Source organism: Anolis carolinensis, chromosome 4 (genome assembly GCF_035594765.1).
Source record: "Anolis carolinensis isolate JA03-04 chromosome 4, rAnoCar3.1.pri, whole genome shotgun sequence".
Taxonomy (NCBI): Eukaryota; Metazoa; Chordata; class Lepidosauria; order Squamata; family Dactyloidae; genus Anolis; species Anolis carolinensis.
Window position 1 is genome coordinate 77,352,768 of NC_085844.1, and position 22,558 is coordinate 77,375,325.

Below are 22,558 nucleotides of genomic sequence, written 5' to 3' on the forward strand. Positions count from 1 at the left end.
TAAGTCCCTGAGGGGAAAAGGTTTTAAACTTAAAGATCCAGTACATTTCCCTTTGGGATAATAGTTTTTCCAAGTCCATGAAAGGTTTTTGAGAGATGCATTCCAGAGCACAAAATTTAAATGAGGTAGATGAATGTTTGTATTGGGTGAAGTGTGAATACAAAAGAGATTCTGTAGATAAATTTTTGATTCTGGATTTATGTTCAGAGATTCTGATTCTCAAGGATCTGGTTGTTTTTCCGATATACCAGAGATCACAGTCACATGTCAAGAGGTAGATTACATTGGTGCTATTACAAGAAGAAAAATGTTTTAGTGTGGTGACCACTTTGTTCCTATGATTATATATCTCCTTAGTCTTCCAAGATTGAGGACAACACTTACAGTGACCACAAGGATAATGGCCTCTCAGGGTGCTCTTCGGTGTACTAATGGGAGTGATTAAATCTGTATGGATTAAATATTCTCTAATATTTTTAGTACGCCTGTTTCCAAAAATAGGTAATTTATCACAACCTGAAATATCTTGAAGAAGATGCCAGTGCTTTTTTATAATTTGGATTATGTGTTTGGAGTAATGCGATAATTCTTGTGTCCAGATAATTTGATTTTTAGTTGGTTTAGCAGATTCTTTCAGTAGGGTGGTTCTATCAGTTTTTTCAGCTTTAATTAATGCCTTTTTGATGACATGTTTAGGATAGCCTCTACTTCTAAACTCCTGGCTTAAGGTCAGGCTTTCATGAATGAAGTGTTCATTAGAGCTTGAGTTACGCTTTAGTCTAAGTAGTTGTGAAATGGAAGATTGGTCTTTAAACCAAAGTGGTGGAAGCTGTTATAATGAAGAAAAGAATTTTTATCTGATGGTTTTCTGAAGTTCTTGACCAAAAGTTTGTTATGATATTTATACACAGTAACATCTAAAAAATTGATATGTGACAGGTTGAGATGACTGGTAAACTTAATAGACGTATGTATAGTGTTAATCCAATTAGAGAATCCTACTGCGGCCTCAGTTGTTTTAAATACTATGAATATATCATCAATAAATCGGCCATAGTATATTATATTAGCATAGTACATATTTAAAGATGGATTAAGCAATATAGTGTTTTCTAAATGTGCCATGAATAGATTGGCAATCGATGGGGCTAACGGACTTCCCATAGCGACACCGAAGGTCTGAAAGTAAAATTGGTTTTGAAAACGGAAATAATTTTTCTCCAGTACTATATCTAACAGGTCCATCAAGAAATGTGTAGGTGGTTGCAATTTTGTTCTCCTACGAAGGATATTCTCTATGATGGTACGAGCCTCATCTAGTGGAATGTTAGTATAGAGTGAGGTGACATCAATCGTAACTAAAATGCTGTCCTCCTCAATTTTGAGATTTTCTACGATATTAATGAAGTGTTTTGTGTCTTTAATGTAGGAATCACAGAGAGGGACAAATGGTTGGCAAAAGGAGTCTAGATATTTAGCAACTAGTTCCAATACAGAAGATGAACCAGAAATAATAGGTCGGCCTGGGGGTGGAGTGATGCCTTTATGAATCTTAGGAAGAATATAAAAGATAGGTATCCTGGGGAAGTCATTTTGTAAGTATTTAAATGTAGAAGAAGAAATAAATCCCATGGATAATCCCTCTTGACACACCACCCTAATAAGGGACTGAATGTGTTTAGTGGGGTCTGTTGCAATAGGTTGGTAGAATTTACTATTTGATAACTGGAGGTTGACTTCCTTAATATAATCTCTTTTGTTAAGTAATACTATAGCTCCCCCTTTATCTGCTGGTTTCCAGACTACCTCTTTAAGGTTGCTCAATTTGACCAGAGTGGTTCTTTCTAATTCTGATAAATTTGAGTGGTATGGTTGTCTACGAGTAGTTAGCTTGTTAAAGTCCCTCTCTACAGCTTTTTCAAAGCATTTAATGTAAATGTTATCTGTGGAAGGGGAGAAGGTACTTTTAGGTTTGAAAGGATCTGTGGTTGTGTTGGATATGCTGTCTTTAAACATGTCTCTTAAGCGGATGGTTCTAAATAGCTTGAATAAATCTATTCGTGCTCGAAATGCATTAAATTTAGGGGTGGGAACAAATGATAGACCTTTGTTTACTACTGACCTTTCTACATCAGATAACTTATAGTCGGATAGATTAACAATCAGGTTCATTGAGACTTTCTGATGCTGAGCACTGCATTCTTGGAAATGTAGTTTAGGGCAGGGCCTTTTGCATTCTCTGCCACAGGGGATCTCGCCTCCCAAACTGCATTTCTCAGAATGCTGTATTCTCAGTCTCCTGCCCAAATTTCCTAGTCCCGCCCCCCAGTGCCTTTGCTCATGATGATCAAGCCAAAGAAAAACAGGAAAACATTAGTTTTTAAAACACTTTATATTCTCTTGGCTTTACCAAAGTTGTGTAATGCTTATGCTTATACTTTAGTCCTTTTTGCAGATTCAATCATTTATTTATTATTTTTAGATTGACTCTAAATGGCTAGTGCCATTGGGACTTTTTGATGCTGAGCACTGCATTCTGGGAAATGTAGTCTAGGGCAGGGCCTTTTGCATTCTCTGTCACAGGGGGTCTCGCCTCCCAAACTACATTTCTAAGAATGCTGTGTTCTCAGTCTCCCACCCAAGTTGGCTAGTCTCACCCCCAGTGCCTTTGCTTATGGCAATTGAGCCAAAGAAAAACAGGAAAACATTGGTTTTTAAAACACTTTATGTTCTCTTGGCTTTACTAATGTTGTTTAATACTTATACTGAAAATTATACCTTGGGAGGCATTCAAATGTTATAGAATCTTAACAAAAATTATTGGTGAGTGTTTCTATTCTTAAATCCCCCCCCCCCCCATACACACACACATACCTTTCCTGCATGTTTCTAATATCGATTCGTATGCACAAATCTAACAAATTTGTTCTGAAAAAAACAAATTAAAAACTAACATTTGCATACCCCTAGTTTCCATGGTCTAGCAGGAATTCAAACTCTGGTTTCCAGAGTCATAGTTCAGTGCTTAAGCCACTATGTCTTCCTGACTGTCTGTTGAAAGATTGTATATCTCGGTCCTAATAAACTGACCAGACTTCTCTTTCCTTTTCTTCTTTTTTATTATTTTGATCTATCTCTTTCTTCTATAAACATAATTTAAAGCTAACATTTGCAGTGATTTCTGAGAAATGAGAGAGAGAGACTTTTTAAAAACTGTAGCTAAAACAGTAATTACTTGGGGACCTTGGAACTGTAACAGCAACTAAGTGCTTGTGAAAATAACTTTCCAAGTTTTTGAATTTATGATGTATTAAAACTAGCTCCTGTGAATCCATGTTTTAAAACACCAGCTTTACATTAAAGAGAATATCTTGAATGTGATTAAAAGTTGTCAAAATTTTAGACATTCAAGTTTAATTGCAAATTTCCCCATGCCCACAACTAGTATTTGGGGGGGGGGGGGGGGAGTTTTATATACTTAGATAATATTTCCCAAACATAAAGAATGAAAAATGTCTCATTTCACATGTTTCTGTTTCTAACAATGGTTGGGACCAGACGGGGTGGTAGTATAGGAAACAGGGCCAATGGAAAGTAGAAATTCATCAAGCAAGGTTGCTCTTATCTATTGGTGTATTATCTTGATGGGGTGCCTACTGATAATAACAAGGACAGTCTGAACATCAACATTGATCCAGGAGTTAAAGGATTCTGCAACAAATAATAATATGAAAGATATTAACTGCAAGGAAAGAGTATTGCTGTGGACTGTGATTTGTACCTAACTCTGACTTTAAACTCCTAGAGATAGTTTGGAAGATGTAGAGGAACTTTCTGACTTTGAGGATGTTTTCAAGCTTTGCATACTCCCAGCATCCAAAAGGTACCAGAAGCCTATCAGAGAGAAGATGGATACACCTTTGGAGACATTCAGTATTGCTTTACTGCCTTATTACGAGGCTATCTGCTCCAAGAACATCTCTGATACATAGCTCCCAAGTCCACTGAAGTGTCTTATAAATTCCCAAATGAAACATGCATGTCTCTAGCATATGTGAAAGAATAGTCTCTAGTGCCCCATTCTCTAAAGGGACGAATGTTGATTTTGTAAGTAATAACCTTCTCTTTAGCAAAAAAGAAAAAGAAAAAAAGCCTGCAATTACACATTTGTGCTTCAACCTTGTTTTAAAGCTCTCCTTGCAAAGAGATTGCAAAATGAAACGTATGCTTCATTGCCTCTTGCAACATCCACTTGAGATAAATGAAGAACTGAAGGAACAGGGAATGGAAGGGGGATGTGAAATGAAAGCATTGACCCTCATTAAGCAATCTTTTCCCAAGGAAAAAATAAAGAACATCTCAACAAAATCAGTGTCCCTACTTAAGAACAATGGGCCGTATCATGTGAAGTTTGGGGTGATTAGCTCCTGGCCATTGTTGTTACAAAAACAGAAATGAAACAGATGTGCATATTCCACAAGATGCCATTAGAGGCATTTTGGACACAACATATGTTGGGCATGGGTTTTAAACTTACATTTTTCAATTTAGAGTTAAACAAAAGCAGTTTCCACATTACAGAGGACTTGAATTTAAAAGTCTAAACAGCTGGGACCATCATATTAGATGAATTATCTACTCTTAGATTGCTTGCTTACTTAGGATACATACTTACTTACCTACACGATTCCTCATTTTCCAAGTATAATGGCTTTCCAAGTGTAGTGTATTGGCAGTGGGTACGTAGGTGACTGTAGATTGCATAAGGTAAAGGTAAAGGTTTTCCCCTGACATTACGTCCAGTCGTGTCTGACTCTGCGGGTTGGTGCTCATCTCCATTTCTAAGCCAAAGAGGTGACATAGTCCGTAGACACCTTCAAGGTCATGTGGCTGGCATGATGGCACGGAGCGCCATTGCCTTCCTGCCGAAGTGTACCTATTGATCTAATCACATTTGCATGTTTTCGAACTGCTAGATTGGTAGAACTTAGGGCTAACAGCAAGAGCTCACTCTGCTCCCCAAATTCAAACTGCTAACCTTTCTGTCAGCAAGTTCAGCAGCTCAGTGGTTTAACCTGCTGTGCCACTGAGGGCTCCGCATAGGTCTGCCAGAAATCCCTCATTTATCATTGAGACTCTTCTGAGAACTTCCCTCTTCTGAGGTTAGGCCGGTTACTGTTATAAGTGCCAGAACACTAAGTCAAAAATGCCTCAGAGGGCAGCAGTAATAAATATTTTGAGTGACCCAAAGTATCTTCCCAAAGTCTATCTATCCTGAAATCTCTGTGATGTAAACTGATACTCTTCGCGATGTTTTTTCCACCTTTTCTCTTCCCCTCAGTTCTCTCTCTTCCCTAGAATGAAGCTAGATTAGATCAGCACCCTGTTTCAGAATGGACGTTCCATAATCAAGCTTTTAGTTTGTTTCTCCAAGCCTTTGGTGTCTCCTTATGCCCTCATCACACAGCTCCTCTTAAGGGCGAGACATGGAGCCCTCACCTCACCTCACATAGCCTCATCTGGTCTCTCCGGCCAGAAGGACACTTACATAATGGGAAGCGAGGAGCACATGTAGTGTATATGTCTTCCCCCCATGGAGCAAAGTTTCTGTGGCAAAGTGTGTTAAAGCACTGAGCTGCTGAACTTACAGACCGAAAGGTCCCAGGTTCAAATCTGCCAACCTAGCAGTTCAAAAACATGTCAATGTGAGTAGATCAATAGGTAACACTCCGGCGGGAAGGTAACGGCGCTCCATGCAGTTATGCCGGCCACATGACCTTGGAGGTGCCTACGGACAACTCCGGCTCTACGGCTTAGAAATGGAGATGAGCACCAACCCCCAGAATCAGACATGACTGGACTTAACGTCTTGGGAAACCTTTACCTTTTAAAATTTGCTAACAAAAAAACCACATTGTATTGGTAGAGGAGAGACAACTTGAAGGCATGTGGGCATGTGTGTGTGTGTAGATATAAAACAATAGCATTTATCAATGTAGCTGCTAATGTTGATATATATATATATACTGTATAGAGATTTATCTTAAAATAAAAGCATCATTACACATTATTTATGACTGTATATACATGGTTACTTTTAAAGCAAATGGAAAATGAGAATCCATATGAACAAAATCATTCAAAACAATACATTATTTCATATAAGATGCTGGCACCCTTCAGGGATCCTTGCATGTTCTTATTGTTTTTTGGACACAGTGGAATAGATAGAAAGCAAAAAAAAAAGGGGGGGGGGAACTCTGCCTGAATTTATACTATGCCACCACTTGGTGGCACAAAGACCCTAGACTTCAAATTCGGGTAATGCTATAGAAAGTTGTACAGTAGAGTCTCACTTATCCAAGCCTCACTTATCCAAGCCTCTGGATAATCCAAGCCATTTTTGTAGTCAATGTTTTTAATATATCGTGATATGTTGGTGCTAAATTCATAAATACAATAATTACAACATAACATTACTGCATATTGAACTACTTTTTCTGTCAAATTTGTTGTATAACATGATGTTTTGCTTAATTTGTAAAATCATAACCTAATCTGATGTTTAATAGGCATTGTCCCAAAAGCCTTACAGTGTCTTCACATATTCCAGAGCATAAACATATTGAACTGTTCAAATGTGATAAATGAGACCCTTTTAATCTTTGGATTAAATTACACACCACACATTGACTTCAGACACAGACTTTTAGATGATGAGATTTTTTTAAAGCTGGAGAATTTGTCTATGATATTGGGGAGGGGGAGCGGGACACCGTAAAATCCATATGTAAAATCATCTGGACCATGTTAAGTGGTACTAAAAGGGGCATCCAGACTATTTGCAGGTCATCTGATATGCTTCCTTGTCACTTTTGATTTCCATTTTCCAAACTTGCAACACATCCTAGATACCTCTCAGTCAGCAGAAATAAAAAGCACTGTTTTTAAGAGCCTCATGTGCCTTGCAGAATGCAAAATTTCATGGACTGAACACAGACTTGGTAATGTACCATTGTCATGAAATGAACAAAATATCACCCCCCCAAAAGCTGCAAATGAAGGGGGGTTAGGACTGCAGCAGAGAAGGAAAGGATTTCAGCTTTGCTCTTGTATTGGGTATGGTGAGACACATCCACAAAACAGGTGCCAATTAAACTTTTTACATTATCTCGCTGAATGCAAGAATAATTTAAACAGTGGCCCCCATCTATACTTAAGCTGCGTGATATAAATCTAGTCTACCCTGGGCATATAATGTTGTTTCAAAGTGCATTATATGGAAGTGTAGATGTCATCAGAATCAATGCAAAGACATGTTATTTGTCATAGATTTTGTTTCTGTTTCTTTCTGTAAATAATAATGATGATGATGATGATGATGATGATGATGATGATGATGATGATGATGATGATGATGGAGCCCCCGGTGGCATAGTGGATTAAAGCCTTGTGACTTGAAGGTTGGGTTGCTGATCTGAAAGCTGCCAGGTTCGAATCCCACCCAGGGAGAGCGCGGATGAGCTCCCTCTATTAGTTCCAGCTCCATGCGGGGACATGAGAGAAGCCTCCCACAAGGATGATAAAAACATCAAAAACATCCGGGCATCCCCTGGGTAACGTCCTTGCAGACAGCCAATTCTCTCATGCCGGAAGTGACTTGTAGTTTCTCAAGTTGCTCCTGACATGAAATAATAATAATAATAATAATAATAATAATAATAATAATAATAATAATAATAATAATTTTATTTTTATATGCCGCCTCCATCTCCCCAACGGGGACTCGGAGTGGCTCTCACGAGGCCAAGCCCAGCAAATTGCATAACATCATAAAATCAACAGTTAAGACATCAAGCATCACATTAAAACAAAACTAATTAGACAGATCATAGTATAAATAAACATAATTTGAAGCAAAAATATTAAAACAATCATCGAAGGTATTAAAAGTCCAATATAGGACAACAGTATGGGGGACAATCAAACTGATGAAGGAAGTGTCTATGTCAAAATAGAACACACATCAAACAGACAAAACAGGTAAGGAAGATAAATCTGGAATGGAAATCATACTATAAAGGGACAGGGCAATTTAAATAAGGGTATGGGCCAGGTTACAATGGACTTGTCTAGTCGAATGCACGACAGAACAGCCATGTTTTTAACTGCTTCCGGAAGACAGCGAGGGTCGGTGCTAACCTAATCTCCCTGGGGAGGGAATTCCAGAGCCAGGGAGCCACCACAGAGAAGGCCCTCTCCCACGTCCCCACCAACCGCGTTTGCGAAGGGGGAGGAAGTGAGAGAAGAGCCTCCCCAGAAGGTCTTAGAGATCGCACAGGTTCGTAGGGAAAGATGCAGTCGCGAAGATATAATATTATTGTACCTCCTCTGAGACTTGTTGAAAGGAAATGTGCACCTAACCTCAAGTGCCTACACATTTGTGAGGCTAAGAAGAATGTATTTAGGAATAAAATGCACCCAATGAGTGCTTATTGTAAAAGGTTACATCATTAGAAAAATGTACAGAAACACACTTTCAACAGCAGAGAAATCACATAAATTACGTAAACTATGTAAATAAACAATTAAATTAGGAAATGTGTTTCAGACTTGCACAGTTTTCAGTGTGAGAACAAAACATAAAGTCTCACAACCCAATATTAAACAAGGCTAGGAGGGAAATGCAGGTGGGATTTGGAGATACTCAAATTGAGATTGAAAGAGTTTCACTTCCCTAATTTTTCATCCAGAGACAGAAAATCCATTCAGTGTCTCCCTCTGGGGGTAAACATATAGCATAAATCAATTTCACTCTATTCTTGCACCTTAGATTGACTGCCCCACTGTGCTCAATAATAAAGCTGGGCTCATGATAAACCAAGACATACGGTAGGTGTGCCTTCAAAACGTCCACCTCTATACAACTATTTAAGGCAAACAAGCCATTTTCTTTTCTAAGTAAGTAAAACTTTATTTATATCCCGTCCTGTCTCCCCATGGGGATTCAAGGCAGTTCGCAGCATAAAGGGCAGACATTCAATGTCATAAAAACATAATAATAAGTTAAACAATATACTAAGCAATATAAACATTCAACCATACAAACAATCATATAAAGCAAAAAAAAATGTTGAACCTATTGTTGAACAGAAAATTTCCTTCTGTTCTTCTCTCTTTTATACCTGGGCATTGACAAGAAAAATGGAATCAAGTTGTAATTCCTTCAGGCCAGGGCTGTCCAGACATTTTTTCCTGTTTGGGAAGGTAACAAATGATACGCATATCCTTCCCCATTCAGAATGCCTAGTATGCAAGTCTAACTAACTGGTTTTGGCACCTGAAGCAGAAAATCCCATTACGTTTCCTCTTCCCTGGTGATAAGAATACTGGAAAAGAATAAATAACCAATAATTTACTGTACTCTTATGTCAGTTCAGGTACATTGCAGTAGGTGTCTGACTCACTTTGCCTAATGGTAGAGTTGGCCCTTCCCCAAGATGTTATTGTGTTGCTTTTCTTTACAAAGGAATCCATGTTCCTCCTACTTACTCTCTTTCCAATCCTTTTTCTCTCAGGGTGTATTCTTACATGAATGCCCACCATCTGATGGTTGCATTCTCGGGTTAACAACTTGCATGGTGCGAAAGAGTAATCACAGGCCAAATGTCAAAGATGAAATTTCCTATTACTTAAGTGTGGTTTTTCACCAGAGATTGCTGGTATGCCGTGAAATTGCAACATTGCCCAATGATGCACCAAGTAAGAAAATAGGATTTTTCTCAGGTGTGGAATTAACACAAAGTAGTCAGACTTTCTATGAGCCATGTTTAGTGAAACTTCTCAATGATTTGGACACGCAAGAGGGAGAGGGATCCTAATAAGGAGGGTTTTTAATTGTATTTTGTGGCTTGAGAAATGTAATTATTTCTGGGACCCTTTCCAAATAATATCCACTCGCCAATCTGTTTTTAGATGAATGCTTACATCACATACATCATTGTTGATGAGAACTCTTGCACATCCCCCTTTTTAGTCAATATTTTCTACACATCTATCCAGGCCTGCAAATAGAAACAAGGGGTGATGCTATTTAAAAAAAGGTCTGAACCTGTGCAGCTCATCTGCCTCAATCTTTCCAAACTATAGTAGTGGTCACCTTGGAAAGACTTAGTGATGTAAAAGAAGCAGTAACGTAACTGATGCTAATTTCCCAGCATGAAGTTTTGAGAAAAGAGGAGTCTGTGGAACCTGTAAAAAATACATGATAAGATGGGGCATAATACCTATATGGAAATATGCAAAGTGTGTGATTCAAAGATGTAAAACTCACTTTGTGCAGTAATTTAAAAGCAAACCTATGTAAGTATGCAGTATCTAATTCCAAATAAGCGGCCCCCTGATGGTGCAGTGGATTAAACTGCTGAGCTGCTGAACTTACTAACCAAAAGGTCAGCAAGTTCGAATCCGGGGAGCGGAGTGAGCTCCCACTGTTAGGCCCAGCTTTTGCCAACCTAGCAGTTTGAAAACATGAAAATGTAAGTAGATCAATAGGTACCACTCCGGCAGGAAAGTAACAGCACTCCATGCAGTCATGCCAGCCATATGACCTTGGAGATGTCTATGGACAATGCTGGCTCTTTGGCTTAGAAATGGAGATTAGCACCAACCCCTAGAGTCGGACACGACTAGACTTAATGTCAAGGGAAAACCTTTGTCTTTACTAACTCCAAATAAACTATCAAACGTTTTCAGAATATCCCAGAATATTTCAAACCAATGTCAAGATAAGGAGGGCACCTTTTTTCATATGTGGTAGACTTCTAATAAGATGAAAAGTTACTGGCTTGAGATTGATATGTTAGCCAACAAAAATGTCAAGGTAGATTTTGTAATATTGCCAGAAATGTCTATGTAGAGCATTATGGATAAAGAACTACAGAGTAAATATGGATTACTTCTTCAATATATGACAACAGCAGCAAATATATTGTTTGGTCAAACGTGGAACTGGACTAAAGCACTAATGATGAAAGAATGGATAGTTATGGTTGCTGAGTAATTTTTCCAACTTCGAAGGAAAATGCAACGTCATGTGAATGATAATGGATCAGGACTGCTGTTTATTCCAATAGATCGTCAGTGTGAAAAGACACTCAACTATAAATAGAGAATGAAGGTTCCAGCAAAACCACCCTTTCAGATTCCTTCTGGACCAATACTGAAAGGTGCCATGATGTTGCCCTCTTTAGCAGAATGTGTTTTACATGACTCAGACTCATTGTCAACCATTCAGTCCCCTTTGGCCTTATACTCCATAATTAGGGCTCAATTTGGGAAAGATTTTTTAACAGTTTGACAGCTGAAAACTGTGGTATACAATTACGAACCAGTAATTTTGGTTAATTTTACCCACAGCTATTTTTTTTGCATTGGCTTTTGCCTTGTACTGTGATTCTGAGATCATGAAAAGCCTGGCCTCCTTTGAGAGAAAAGTGGTGCGTTGTCGTAATCATTAAAAAACATTGTTTGAAGGATAAATGACAGCCATTCATATTAGTCACAGACTTTTAGCTTCCTTAGAACAGAAGTGAACACTGTTTTTTTTTTAAGAGTTTGAACTTTGTGTGGTACATACAGAGCCCTAGGGGATTGGCACGGCAGTTGACACATTATGAATGTTATCATGCGGTCCCATTATCATAAATATCACCATCCCTTTTTCACTGTCTGCTGTTCATCGAAGATAGGATTACCTCTCATTGCCTCATTTTATCAGCAATAGAGTAAAAAAATGGTTAGGAGAAAACTGGTTACTTTGGTTGTCAAATATTTGCACATTCAGAAGTAGAGGCAATGGAGGCAGATATACATCCCTCTTTAGCAGGCAGTGGGCCCTGCTTTACAGAAGATAGCCCTCTATTAGAAGGGCTGTGAAGTCCAAGTCTGACTTAAAGGTAAAGAATTGTAGAAAAGAGAGATATTCTTGGGAGAAGAGTAATGGCCAACCTCAATAAAATAGTGAAAGCAGAGACATCACACTGGCAACGAAGTTCCGCATAGTTAAAGCAATGGTATTCTCCATAGTAACCTATGGTTGCAAGAGCTGGACCATAAAGCTGAGTGAAGAAAAATAGATGCTTTTGAACTCTGGTGCTGGAGGAAAATCCTAAGAGTGCCTTGGACCGCAAGAAGATCCAACCAGTCCATCCTCCAGGAAATAATGCCCGGCTACTCACTGGAGGAAAGAATATTAGAGGCAAATATGAAGTATTTTGGCCACATCATGAGAAGACAGGAAAGCTTGGAAAAGATCATGATGCTGGGGAAAATTGAAGGAAAAAGGAAGAGAGGCCGACCAAGGGCGAAATGGATGGATGGTATCCTTGAAGTGACTGGCTTGACCTTGAAGGAACTGGGGGCGGCAACGGCCAACAGGAAGCTCTGGCGTGGACTGGTCCATGAGGTCATGAAGAGTCGGAAACGACTTCATGAATGAAGAAGTCTGCAGAACTTAAACATGAGTAAGTACTTGGCATAGGAAGTATGCAGTCACACCCAAGCTGTTAAGGTAACTTTGGCGTTGACGTGTCTAAACTTTCTGTCAGCTTGAGGGATGCTGGATGCCTTCTTTAAGAACACGGAACCCCACAGAATTAATGTCCACGTTGTTGCTTTTAGGGACATTAGTATGATTTATTAACAGGACTTGGGTTTAACTCCACCCAGGCACTAACTTGGTTTCCCCACAACAAAATTCATATTTAAATCTTGAAAGATAACTGAATGATTCTGAAGCTTCCAGACACAGATGTTTCTGAGGAGTTGAGGATGACAGCTTTCCTGAGGAGAATAGATGACAATTTTCCTTGTTTTCAGTCTCTGGTGTAGGAGGCTCTGAGACACCCTATACCCCAAGGCAATAACCAGTTGCTGTTTAACTGTTGGTTGGTGAATGATACTGGTTTGAAAGTATTGGTTAAGGCACTGGTTGAGGTAACTGGTTAAGGTCCTGGTTGAGCAATCTGGTTGTAAAGTATTGACTTGAGATGGCTTGTCAAAGTCTGGAACTCTGGGACCGACTGAAGACATGTCCTGCTTCTAGAATTCCCTAGTGGTCTATGATTTGCAACTGTTCTTTTTACCTCAGGCAGAAGGGGGAATGGCTAGTTGCTGTTTAACTGTTGGTTGGTGAATGGCACTGGTTTGAAAGTATTGGTTAAGGTACTGGTTGAGGTAACTGGCTGAGGTAACTGGCTGAGGTAACTGGTTGAGGTAACTGGTTGAGGTAACTGGTTAAAGTAATGGTTGAGCAACCTAGTTGTAAAGTATTGACTTGAGAAGGCTTGTCAAAGCCTGAAACTCTGGGACCGACTGAAGATACATCCTGCCTCTAGAATTCTTTGGTGGTCTATGATCTGTAACGGTTCTTTTTTACTTCAGGCAGAATGGGGCATGGCCAACTAACTGACACTAAATGGCTCCCCTTTTTTCAGACAAAAGGGCAAACAAAATGACTGCCACTATCTTGGTTTCCCCACAATGAAGTTCATATTTGAAACTTGAAAGATAATTTAATTATTCTGAAGCTTCCAAACATGGATGTTTCTGAGGAGTTGAGGATAACAGGCTGTGCTGTGGTGCAGGCTGTTGAGCAACCAGCTACAGTCAGCTGCAATGAATCACTCTGACTAGGAGGTCATGAGTTCGAGGCCAGCTCGGAGCCCCGTGTTTGTCTTGTCTTTGTTCTATGTTAAGGCATTGAATGTTTGCCTTATATGTGTAATGTGATCTGCCCTGAGTCCCCTTCGGGGTGAGAAGGGCGGAATATAAATACTGTAAGTAAGTAAGTAAGTAAGTAAGTAAATAAATAAATGACAGTTTTCCTGAGGAGAATAGATGACTGTTTTCCTGAGGAGAACAGATGATAATTTTCCTTGTTCTCAGTCTCTGGTGTAGGGGGCTCTGAGACACCCTATACCCAAAGGCGATAATCAGTTGCCCTTTAACCGTTGGTTAGTTAATGGTACTAGTTTGAAAGTATTGGTTAAGGTACTGGTTGAGGTAACTGGTTAAGATACTGGTTGAGCAAGCACAAAACAAGGAGGGGTTCCCTAAACTCCACCCTTATAAATTAACATAAAAGTAACTGCTATAAAACTATGGGCAAGGAAGCAAAACAAAGGGAAATTAGAACTCATGCCGTTCCAGCAAGGAAGCTCCAGATGTGTTATTTTAGTTATGGTTATCCCTTCAAAGTACACATCTGTTCAAATAGTACAGTATATGAAATGTAATCAGGTTTGTGTCCTCTTTGGCGATTTTTGTAATATGGAAGTGAACAAAATCTAGTCAGAAACCAATTCACATAATCAGCCAAACCTGCAATGCTCTTCAAAAGACTGCCAGTCAAAGAATTATTAGGATTCTGCCCTGACAGTACAATGAATGAACAATACAATGAAAGGCCTTTCCAATTCCCACATGTCCTTAGTGTTATATTTGAATATCAAAACATTCTAGATCATTATACTCCTTAAATACAAAACATTTTAGGCCATTGTACTCCCAAAATGCAATCACATCTACACAATGAAGATATTGTAAAACCAGAACCCAGCTATGGGAGAGGTAGTATGATCCCACCCCCCTGGAAATACATATTGGCTCAGAAATAGTATTCTCTCAGTCCAGAGTTGCTGCTTTACTAGGGTACATGGTTGAGTTCCTCTGTAATTTTTAAGATGCAGAAGATTTTTTTCTCAGCAGACTTTTTACAGCCCCATGTATTTTTTGCTTTCTGTCCACAGAACAAAATGGAGAGGAAAAACCAGATGGTAACTCTTCTCTAATATGCAGCTGCTTCAAAACCAAAGTTGTGTTGTATGGTCAACTAAACTGAACACTGCAGGATGTGAGATAATATAGTGTCAGAACAAGGTGTTTCAAGAAAGTGAGCTGCGTGCATAGATCTAAATAGTTCAGGAAAAAAAACTATACAATATTTATTACAGGGAAGAATGGGGAATATTCCCCAGTAACTTTGCTATTTAAGATGGAAAATAAAAAGTGTGCTGCTATACTCTCTCCCTGGTCAGTTGCACAGGATGATCTTCTATTCAGATAAGACATACATATTCAACACAATTTCCCTGGCTGTCTGTTTTCCAGATAAAAGCAGGAGTTTGTCTTTGACTATGGGACTTTGGTTTTCATGGTGTTTCATATTTGGGCACTATTTCTTTAGATAGCATGGGTGAAGGAAAGCATAGTACAAGGGTCGGAACAGAAGTTGTGCTAAATTGTCAAAATGGGATCATAGGAGAATGCAGAATAGAAAAGCATAGAGGATAAAAGCACAAGTGATATTTGGTTGCCAGTAACAGGGTAGGAATTTGGTTTTATTTATTTGTGTCAAAAGCATTAAAGTAAATAGACACATTAAAAACTGATAAAATAAAGGGATCACAAGCTGCTAAATAGTTTTCGACCAAAAATGGGCAACAGCGACTGCATTGTCTGTAACTTTAAACAGTCTTTCCTCTGTGCATGAGGCAGGGCATTGTGGGCAAGCATACAGATGCTGAGTTGTTTGTTCTGCTCCACAGTCGCACAAGGTGGAAGATTCTTCTAGGTTGTGCCATTTTGCCAGGTTGTCTTTTGATCTGCCCCACTCCACTTCTGAGTCTGTCCAGGGACTTCCAAATTTCCCATTCTTGCTTTGCCCTGGAGGGAGACCCTCATGGGGGGCCATTCAGTTGGGATTGCCTGATTTTGCTGCCCACGGGGATATTCTTGTTGCTGGAGGGACATTTAGAGGAGTTGTGGTTCTCATAAAACTTTTCCTTGATTTAAGTCTACTGGGAGGACGCTGATAGCCATACAGTAGGTAGCTTTCAGTGTTCAACCTTATTTCTCTTGCACTTGGCAGCAACTTCCCATCGCACATTGGGGGGGGGGGGGGGGCAATGCCAGCTAGCTTATAGAATCTATCAACAGGTATAGGTTTAAGACATTCTGTGATTATTCTACATGTCTCAATCAGTGCTATATTCACCTGCTTCATTGGCAGATTTATGCCAGACGGGGCAGGCATACTCAGCAGTTGAGTAAGGCAAGGTCAGGCTGATGTTCTTACCAATTTTGGGTCTGCACCCCATGCGCTGTTAGTAAGTTTCCACAGGATGTTATTGTGTGCGCTACTTTGTGCTTGGTGTTCGCAGTGTTTCCTAAATGTTAATGTTCGGTCTAAGGTGACATTGAGATATTTAGGGTGGGTACAGTGTTCATGCTCTTGGCCTTCCCAGGTAATCTTCAGTTTCCTGTTGGCTTTACGATTATGTAGATGGAAAGCACACACTTGTGTCTTGGCAGGGTTAGGTTTCAGGTGGTTATCTTTGTAGTAGCTAGAGATATCTTCCAAGGCATTGGTAAGTTGGTTTTCAACTGTTTCAAAGTCTTTCGTTTGTATTGTTAGGCCAAGGTCATATGCGTATATGAACCTGATATATTTAGAGTGGTCATAACAATCACTGGCAATATTTGACCTAGGAAACCAACATGCTGTTATAGCTAATGTTCTATAGAGGGAAGGAAATGGGGGCTTATTCAGGGTTGCTGTTCAACCAAAAAGATAAGTACTGGTATAAGGCAAGTTACTGGGACTTACCCACAGCCTGTAAAAAGCTATAATGAAAACAAAATGGGATGATCATTCTTCACCCTTCCTAGATTCCAAACTTGGGAAAGTTAACTTTTTGAATCATAGCTCACTGGATCCCACAGCTAGGATGTGAGTTGTAAACCACAATAGTAATTTTTCCAGGCTCAGATTATGCTGTTGAAAACACAAAGGATCAAAACTTACATTTTTTCAAGGCAGGCTTCTTTTCTGCTGCCTTTTCTACATTCCTTCCCAAAGGATTGTTAAAATGTATGACAGATGGCTTTAACTTGACCTCTGTTGACAACAAAGGTTTTTTCTAAATGTTCACAATCTGTTTTAAAAGTGGCTTGTGAAGATAAAACAGAAACAAACTGCTTTTTCTAAATTTTTAATTCTGCCCATGTTGCATATTACGACATTGGAGCGGGGTGGAGAAAGAGAAGGAAACCACAGAGATTGAAAATATATATATTATAACAAGATACAGAGTAAAGTACATCTCAATTTTTAAAACCCTCAACTGCTGAATCATTAAATAAAACTTATAAAGAGCACTTCAGTTTCTTCCTACACATCTGCTTTCTTTGGAATATAAAGAAAATGGTTTCTGATTAATCTTACAAAGATCACAAGCTTGGCCCTCCATCATATTAACTGAAAACCAATTAACGCCAAAGAATGAACAGGTACTAGTAGACAATGTTTACTTTTGTATACAATAGTGAATCCTTTTTAGTCCTACATTTGAAAGTCTTGCGTGGAATGCTACAGGTACCTCCACTTTATTCTAGTTCTTCCATTTTAAAAAAAACCCAAAACACACATTTGCAATCATACCACTATTTAGTGCATTATTTCCTGTCCTTTCCCACTGATACTTAATTGTCTTATTCCAAATTAAGATCCCCATATAAAATCATGAAATCAATTATCTCTCTTCTCCAAACAAGAACAATCAATTGGGTTTCCCGCAAAACAGCATATCTATGAAATGATCCTCACTGAAAGGCCAGCAGTGTATAAACCTTCTCATGCAAGATGAAAAGAAAATTGTAGAATAAGGGTTTTACTGGTATCATAGTCTCTATGGTAAATCCTAACTAAGCATCCAAAATTTTGATTGCCAATGTATGGACTGTTTTCATATACTTCCAAATTTATTTCAAAGTGAGAACCATCTAAAAATAATTAGGGGCCAAAATATGAATCCACAATTCATGGCAGATCACCTGATTCAGGCATGGGCAAACTTTGGCCCTCCAGGGTTTTTTTTTGACTTCAACTCCCACAATTCCTAACAGCCAGTAGGCTGTTAGGAATTGTGGGAGTTGGAGTCCAAAACACCTGGAGGGCCAAAGTTTGCCCATGGCTGACCTAGCTGGACCATGGTTACATGAAACTGCCAATACAACCAAATGCTGTTAAAATAGCTCAATTTCATTTCCAACATATAAAATTACATGGGAGGACCTGGCAACTTCCTAGAAAGGACACTTCTCTAGGAACCTCTAGGTCTTCTGAAGCAACTATATGGTAACTTCCAGAAAAACATACCATAGAATGTTCTGAAGAACCTAGCAAATTTCTAGAGAGACCATTTTTTCCCAGGCATGGGTAAAGTACAGACATGGGTTCCATGGTTACAGAGGTCTTATTTAAGTATCGCATATTCACCTTTTTAGTAAACACACAGCCTACTGTCATAAGCAGAATTCTCTGGCACCATTGCAGTATAGAGGCCTGAGGCAGGGAACAAGGTAGCAGAAATTCAATGCTGGAGAGTACAGTATTGTACAGTAGAGTTGGATGGTAGCTCAACCGAGGAAAAAATTCTTCTTGTCTAGTGTTATGAGCAGCAACACTTCTCTTACATCGAGTAAGGAATTGAGCATCATTTCAAGGAGTTGTCCCCACCATGAGTCACCATAACTTGCCACATCTCACGCCACAGCTTCACACCTGGACATTCATGGTTTACAATGCACTTGAAATAATTTACATCCACAACTTAACCTGAGTTTGAATGTAAAGCTGTTTGGCATATCAAGAAACCTGCTTGGCCTGAGGAGCTTGGTTTCTGCAGCAATACCTTCATGTCATTGTTATTGAGGCTTTTAGTAAAATGCGTATTAATGAGAATCCTGTTACATACAATACTTCATTTCTATTACTTCTCACTTTTCAGGTTCGGGTTTGTCATTTAAAAATTTAACATTTAAAAATAATAAAATTCCCTTAGCCTTTGGAAAGCTAAAACTTACAATAACCAGAGATTTCTGAAAAACGGACTTGATTGTTTACTCGTATTTCCTCATTTAATGGTAGTACTGCTTTGGGAGATATAAAATTAAAGTGCTCTAAAATGGATACCTGTCCAGAATGTGAGGGGAATTTCATCTTCATCTGCAAGACTGAAACAGCTGTAGACCATTCTGAAGGACCCTCAAAATATCCACCTCTAGAGCAGACATTCCACCCACTGGTGAAGTACCAACTTGCAAACAACACGGTGTCCTGTGTTACAGTAGGCACTTTTTACAGAAGTTGGCAAAGGGAAGAATTGGTTGTTAAAGCACTAGCATCCAAGATGAGCCCTCATGTCCTCTCCCTGATACAGATTAAGTAAGTGTTCATACATAACAGGTGGAAAGCTTTAAGTTGTCGATGGGATATGTTTCTTTTTCTTCCCTCGGCAGGATTTGCAGACACAGCAGATAATGCATGGAGAGGCCAGGAGCAGTAGGGGTGAGGTCACCAGAGCAATGATACCCAGGCCTACAAGAATCCCAACAACCTAAAAAAATTAAAAGCAAAGATGTAATAAGAAATGTGGAAATTGTGGGGGTGCACATGCAAAACATACAACTAATATAGACATAAGCTTGGATGATTTCTTGCTGTACCTGTGTTCTGTTCCACATAACAGAGGCACGGGAATGGCCCAGTTTGTTTCGGCAAGGACCTTTGTCATAATGCCTTAAGAAGATATCATTCTGGAAAGAAGAATAGACTGTACTGAGTACGTAGTTGATATACATATACTGGGCAGTCTTAGAATGCCAATCTACAAAAACAGGACATTCCACTACATCTTCCATCATCCTCTCCAAGCACAGTTGGTGGGCACAAGGTTGGGGGAGGCAGTATCATCCAGGACTGCAGTAACAACGGAAGACCTCTAGCTCCATGCAGTCACACACTGACATATCGCACCTATAATATAGATGTCCATAGGTGCTTTTGCATGGACAAAATAAAATTGATACCTTTTGAAATTATAGGTAAAGGTTTTCCCCTGACATTCAGTCTAGTTGTGTCCAACTCTGGGGGTTGGTGTTCATCTCCATTTCTAAGCCAAAGAGCCGGCATTGCATGTGGCCGGCATGACTAAATGGAACGCCGTTACCTTTTCGCCAGAGCAGTACCTATTTATCTACTAACTTTCACATGTTTTCAAACTGCTAGTTTGGCAGTACACTTTATAAAAGAGACAAGTGGTGGGAGTCAACAAAATATGCTTTTAAATGTGGGATGTCAGCCTATGAATCTGAACAAAAAAGGAAGATGCATTCTTGGCACAACTCCATTTAATGTGATCAAATACTACAGAACCAAAACAAAATGTACCCATAACTTTGGTGCAGTGTGAAAAAGGGAAGGAATTAAAAACTGAGATGTAACGAGGGAGAGAGAGAGAGGGAGAGAGGGAGGGAGAGAAGCAAATTCTCACATAGATGGGAGAAAAAGCAGATTTTTTTGTTTTTGAAAGAGGTGCTGGGAAAGAAAAGGATTACAAAATCTGTCCAGATTCTTTATGTTTGCCATCTTCCAGATGGGAGAGGGAAGATGAGTGGGTTGAGAAGCAGAATTAGAGAGAAGCAGGTATTGGCATATCAGTGAACTCCGTCCAGTTCTGCATCTATATTCATTGACGGTTTGCACATAAAATGACCTATAATGATTTCTCATTAGCAGTAATGTAACAAGATAGTCAATGTTCTCTTAACACAACATGGCAGCTTTCCCACTTCAGAAAGAGTGGGCAGCATGTTGAAGACAGGAAGAGAACCAAAGAAAGAGCACTTTTCAAATCAAAGCCCTTCCTCCAAATGGTATATAAAGTAATAGTGCCAGTATAGCCGGATCCACATATTAGTACTGCAGATTTTAATAAAGTGATGATATGCTAATATGAGCCCCCGGTGGCGCAGTGTGTTAAAGCGCTGAGCTGATGAACTTGCAGACCAAAAGGTCCCAGGTTCAAATCCGGGAGCGAAGTGAGCGCCCGCTGTTAGCTCCAGCTTCTACCAACCTAGGCAGTTTGAAAACATGCAAATGTGAGTAGATCAATGGCTACTGCTCCAGCAGGAAGGTAGCGGCGCTCCATGCAGTTATGCCAGCCACATGACCTTGGAGGTGTCTACGGACAACGCCAGCTCTTCGGCTTAGAAATGGAGGTGAGCACCAACCCCCAGAGTCAGACATGACTGGACTTCACATCAGAGGAAACCTTTACCTTTACCTTTTATGCTACTATGTTGATCTAGCTATACTGACACATCTTGCATCACTCAAATATTAAACTGTGATTTTAATCATCTGGAGTTAGCAGAACAAGCCAGGTTTTGTAAATCATAATTTTGAACCAGTCTGTTTCTATTAACTACTTCAATATAGTTAGTGAGACATAATTTGCTGGGTTTAATAAACTGGATATACTAAAAATTAAAATCTGCCAGAGAAAGAGGGAAGTGTGTAAATTTAGTGTTATCTGTATTGATTCTTGAAACAGAGATTTTGGTTCACTTAAATGAAAATGGTTGGGAATTCGCAACAAATCACTTGATACAATAGATGGGGAACACCGTCAGTGGTTGTTTTGTGTGTGTGTGTGTGTGTGTGTGTGTGTGTGTGTGTGTGTCAGGAGCGATTTGAGAAACTGCAAGACGCTTCTCGTGTGAGAGAATTGGCAGTCTGCAAGGACGTTGCCCAAGGGATGCCCGGATGTTTGATGTTTTACCAGCCTCGTGGGAGGCTTCTCTCATGTCCCCGCATGGGGAGCTGGAGCTGACAGAGGGATCTCACCTGCTCTCCCCGGATTCGAACCACTGACCTGTTGGTCAGCAGTCCTGCTGGCACAAGGGTTTAACCTATTGTACCACCGGGGGCTCAATGGTGACAGGCATTACAATGCTTACACTGCGACTGAAGACAAATTCAGATACAGAGAGGTCTGCTTTAGTAAAGAAACTGTGCTTCTGTTTAGGAAGGGAAGTAAAACTGAATTGCCAAGTGAGTTACCACAGGAGAGTCCTACTGTCTTTATCAGTATCTCAGAATAATTTTATTGGGTCCCTGTCAGAGATAGAATGATTGCATCTTTGGCATAATCCATCCAGTTCTTACGGTCCTTAGCAGTTCACCATAGTTTTGGATTACAACAAGTGTTAAGGACACATGAGGCATCCGCCTGTAAAGCCCAACCTCAAAGCCTTTTGTCAGAGGCCACTTACATCCAGATTTTGAAGACAATACCAGCAAAATGTGTGCTTGCAGTTCTTGCACATCATTTGAGCACAGCCTTCATTCCGTTCTATATGGATGCGGCAAATTGGGCACTGTTTAATTGGAGCGTCTGTGTCAGTCCGGATAAGTGCTCTAGAAAAGAAGGGAGGAAAAATACCTATGAACAACAATAGTTTATCTTAAGAGTGCCATAAATTTTTCATGGCATGCTGTCTATAGAACCATAGAATAATAGAGTTGGAAGAAACCACATGGGCCATCTAGTCCAACCTCCTGTCATGCAGGAAAAGCACAAAGTATCCCTAACAGATGGCTGTTTAAAAGTTTCCAAGGAAGGAGCTTCCACCACACTCTGAGGCAGAGAGT

The 22,558-nt window shown here is 39.6% G+C and overlaps 1 protein-coding gene and 1 long non-coding RNA gene across 5 annotated transcripts in view; one reads left to right on the top strand and one right to left on the bottom strand.

Moving 5' to 3' along the window:
* Window positions 1–13,119: 13,119 nt before the first annotated feature.
* LOC134298972 (uncharacterized) lies at window positions 13,120–15,087 on the top strand. The gene is made up of 2 exons (XR_010006115.1): window positions 13,120–13,224; window positions 14,811–15,087. It is a non-coding gene; the product is annotated as an uncharacterized LOC134298972 (long non-coding RNA).
* Window positions 15,088–17,038: 1,951 nt separating this feature from the next.
* rnf144b (ring finger protein 144B) overlaps window positions 17,039–22,558 on the bottom strand; it is a 111,235-nt gene continuing 105,715 nt past the window's right edge. For 3 of the 4 annotated variants that reach the window (XM_062980671.1, XM_008108803.3, XM_003219749.4), the window contains 3 exons: window positions 22,180–22,324; window positions 19,570–19,659; window positions 17,967–19,460 (listed from right to left, as the gene is read on the bottom strand). In XM_062980671.1, coding sequence (XP_062836741.1) covers window positions 19,320–19,460; window positions 19,570–19,659; window positions 22,180–22,324 — 376 coding nt within the window. In that variant the 3' untranslated portion in view covers window positions 17,967–19,319. Of the gene's footprint in view, window positions 17,924–17,966; window positions 19,461–19,569; window positions 19,660–22,179; window positions 22,325–22,558 lie in introns of those variants that run through there. The other variant, XR_010006114.1, reaches the window with a different exon arrangement.